The sequence below is a fragment of the Lycium barbarum genome, chromosome 7 (genome assembly GCF_019175385.1).
Source record: "Lycium barbarum isolate Lr01 chromosome 7, ASM1917538v2, whole genome shotgun sequence".
In the NCBI taxonomy this organism is placed as follows: domain Eukaryota; kingdom Viridiplantae; phylum Streptophyta; class Magnoliopsida; order Solanales; family Solanaceae; genus Lycium; species Lycium barbarum.
This window is the reverse complement of record NC_083343.1, coordinates 99,552,725-99,556,739: the sequence shown is the minus strand read 5'-3', so window position 1 is coordinate 99,556,739 and position 4,015 is coordinate 99,552,725. Positions and strand designations below refer to the sequence as shown.

Genomic DNA, 4,015 nt, shown 5'->3' with positions numbered 1-4,015 from the left:
ATTGCTTTTTTCCTAGCATTGAACCTTACTTCAAAGACTGGAAAGCTTACAACACAGGTAATAGAGCGAAGCCTTAGGCTGATAAACGGCTGATAAACTAATTGAAGGCAGACCAAGAGCATTACCTACGAGGGCCTTGGGGCAGTGTCTCTTCAGGTGACAGTCATGGCCTATGATTTTGGATCGTGACAAGAGGGGATTCAGCGGTTAAACTTGATGAATTCAACTTTTATAATGTTCTTAGCACTGAACTCTTATTGTAATATGAAATTATGGGTCAGAATATCTTGAAATTTTAGTGGTTTTCCACACATGCATATATGTTCCGTATCAAAAATTTTGGGTTCAGTTAAACTCATTGAATATAGGCTCATCCGCCTCTGGAAGTTGGCTATGGCTTTTCCCCTTTGTACTGCACCAATAACCAAATTCATACAGCCTACAGGAATATACTTGTGTACTCTGTTTACTATACGGTTTAGTGATAATGTTTTTACCCTTTCCAATGCTAGTTCCATATTTTGTGCTGTAGTCCATAAAGCTACTTGTGATGAGGAATTGTTTCTTCCATAAGAAGTAGATATCTTTACATGTTTAGCTTAGAAGAATTTGCATATGTATGGCTAAACCACAGGGAAAATAATCACTACAGATCTTCGATATGTTTCTTATTGAGAGTCATAGCTAACACAGGCTATATGTATATAGGTACCTAATCCTTTGAGGGCCAAGAAGCGGTTTGGGCTGAGCTAGATGTAATGAAGGGAGTTCAATTAAATCGCCTTTGTCAAAAAATTATGCTGTGCAAAAAGGATAAAAACATACAGTATCTTTTTGTATCAGGTAGCTACATGCTTACCAATCGTTGTTAGGCCCATATCGGCAATGAATTTCTTTTCCTTGAAGAATCATGTCAACAACATCTGTAGGAAGGCCAACCATCTCCAATGTCTTGTCCCATACTTGATGAGAAGTTCCCACATTATATGCTTCTTTGCTAGGTTTCGTCGTCAAACAATGGCAACCAATGAAGACACAAACAGGCCACTCTTCTGCTTTCAACTTACGACAATATTTCAAGATATCAGCATCAGTAGCTGCAAAAAGTGCACTTCTTGAACCCTGTTGTGCATCAAACATGAAAAAGAACATTTGCTGATAAAGAATATTCAAAATTCTTGGAAGATCCCTCATAACATTTGTGCGTACAGCTCCTGGCTCTACGCATATCACGTGAATATTAGTATCAGCAGGCAGATGTTTTTGAAGCATACTGTTAAACATCACTTGTGCTAGCTTACTACTTGAGTAAGCCTTTCGACTCGCGAATTTATTCTTCTTCGTTAGAAAATTCATATCTTGGGAATCAACAAAGCCAATGACATGCATAAGGGAATTCACATTGACAATTCTGCTTGGAGAGCCTCTTTTTAGAGAAGGCAAAAGCAAAATAGATAGTAATGCAGGGGCAAGATGATTCACTTGTAAATGCGTTTCGTACCCGTCTTTGGAAAATTTTTGTGGCTGTCCTATAGAATAGATTCCAGCATTGTTGATGAGGACATGCAGGGGTTCTGATCTTGAGTTAAATTCTTGTGCGAATTTTACAACCGATTCGAGAGAGAAGAGATCAAGCTCCAAAATATCGATGCTTAGGGGCCTCGAGTTTGTTTCATTTCTTTGCCATTTTTGGATGAGTTGATGAGCAAGATTTGTGTTTCTCACAGCCATGACAAGATTTGCCCCTGACTCAGCCAATTGCCTAGCAATTTCAAGTCCAATGCCACTAGTGGCTCCTGTTGTTATGGAATTGAAGATATTAGGGAGAAAACTAGAGAGAAAATCAATAAAAACTCTTTCATTGATTCCCGAATTGAAAATAAAAGACTACATTACTATTTATACAAAATTAAGGATTATGAAATAAAAAGAAATATGCTATATTCCATAGATACTAAACTAAAGGGCTCTTATTATTTGCTCTCTCTTATTTGCTTAGTCTTTTTTACTTATGGATTTTTTTTTCAAGCTTTTTTGTTATGCGTTATTTGAGCAGAGGGTCGTTCGGAATCAACCTCTCTATCTCCACGAGGTAGTAGTAAGGTCTGCGTACACTATAATCTCACCAGATCCTAAACATTCTAAAATATTCTTAAACTAAAAAAAGAAAATAAATATTCCGTCATTATGTAAATCATAAAGGAGAAAGAACGTAAATTTTAACACCTGTGACAATGCAAGTTAGGCCATTGAGAGGAGGCAAAGGCAAAGGGTCCTCCAAATGCCTAGCATTGATTTTCTGAAAGAGTGTCTCACATGTCAAACGACACCATCCTTCTAGCCATTCTGTCCATCCCAATCCTGTCGATGATGAATCCATCTTATTTCTTCAAAATTCGACTATCTTTTTTCACGTTGAATTAATCATTGGAAAGCAAAACGAATCACCCAATTTAATAAATTGCCAATGCCATAAGTAATGAACTTGCGATTGAGAAAATAGACAAAAATCAAATCGCCAGGAAAATTGGAAAAATAACATAGATGAAATAATAAAACATTAATTGTTCAAAGAAACAATAGATAGAAGCAACGGACTGGCAGAGATTCCGGAACAGAAAATTAAGATTTACGTAACGCGCTAAACCAATAAAAAGGTCACATGTCTATCAATTTAATTAAACTGCTTTTTTCTTTTGGTTAGATATTTTAAATAAATTGTCAAAAATAATACCTAAAAATCACTTTAAATCTGGCATAGGTTATAAGATGCACATTTCAATTATGTGTAGTCTTATTTAACCCTATCGACTTGGCTATTTGATGAGCTTTACTCTAGGTATGATCTCATCCTAAAAAAGTGACATACCCATGCCCAGCATGTGGATATAACGTGACATCTTTTAAATAAGTATATTTTTATCTTCTTTGCATTATATTTTGATCTATCTTTTTTGGGTCAAATTTATAAGAGTTGGCTAAAACTCCATTAGTTAGGTTAATTATTTTGCATTTGGTTATAAAGAGTGGAGTTTCAGTCAATTGCTTTATGCAAAATTAGGACTCAAAAAATATATATAACACATATACAGTTGTTGTTAGAAATTCTCTATTTAGTGGACTCACATATTTAATATAATTGTACATAGATATGATATCAATTAAAGACTCTCATTTTTCGGATCCTTAAAAGTATTAATTTTATGGGCTAAATATATAAATCATATGTTATAAGGTATGAATTTTATATGCTTAGAAACCTAATTAACTCTTCACTTATAATTGATGGGTTTATAACTGAAGAGTTACACCTCTTCTGAAAGGTTACCTTTGAAGAGTTATGTCTCTTCTCAAGAGTTGTGTATATTCTATTTAAGTTGGTTGTAGTCCTTGTGCCACACACGTTATCATTCTTCTCTCTCCCCATCGTAGAAAAGAACAAGAAAACATTAACGTGTGAAGGCTCAGAAGATCATAACTTTCTTCTATTGATTCTTATGATGGATCAAGGTAAGTGCCCTTGCTATTCTTCTAAGAATTCATATCTCTGTCTAATGATTTATTTGCGATCTTGTGTGGAGTGTATAAAGTTTTCCCACAAGTGTTATCAGCGCACAATCTAGTTAGATCATTAGACGTGATATAAAGGAATTTATAATCCATGAAAATTATGGAGTTTAAGTTTTCATTAATTTGTAGGATCAAATTTTCGAACATTATTTTGGTCTTCTCAAACAAAATTTTTACACTGGTTTATCAAAGCAGTTTTCTGCAAATAGTTCCACTGATTGTCTTGTACAAAATTAAAGTAGGGATTTGTAATCTTTGATGGGGCGATGCAATTTGTCGTCGGTTTGTGTTAATTTTGCCAAACATTGAGAATTCCTGCGGTGGAAGAATGATCTAGCACTATTATCTATTGAATATTTTTTTTCCTTTCTTGATTAAAATAATAAAAGGATAAAGAAAGATTTAAGTAAAGATTTAGAGTCTACAATGTTTTATTTTCAAGATT

The 4,015-nt window shown here is 34.4% G+C and overlaps 1 protein-coding gene across 1 annotated transcript in view; it reads right to left on the bottom strand.

The window, feature by feature from the left end:
* LOC132602346 (dehydrogenase/reductase SDR family member FEY-like) overlaps positions 1-2,514 on the bottom strand; it is a 6,449-nt gene extending 3,935 nt beyond the window's left edge. The window contains exons 1-2 of the mRNA XM_060315233.1: positions 2,227-2,514; positions 860-1,796 (exon numbers count right to left, since the gene is read on the bottom strand). Coding sequence (XP_060171216.1) covers positions 860-1,796; positions 2,227-2,380 — 1,091 coding nt within the window. The 5' untranslated portion in view covers positions 2,381-2,514. The remainder of the gene's footprint in view (positions 1-859; positions 1,797-2,226) is intronic.
* Between the last annotated feature and the right edge of the window lie 1,501 nt (positions 2,515-4,015).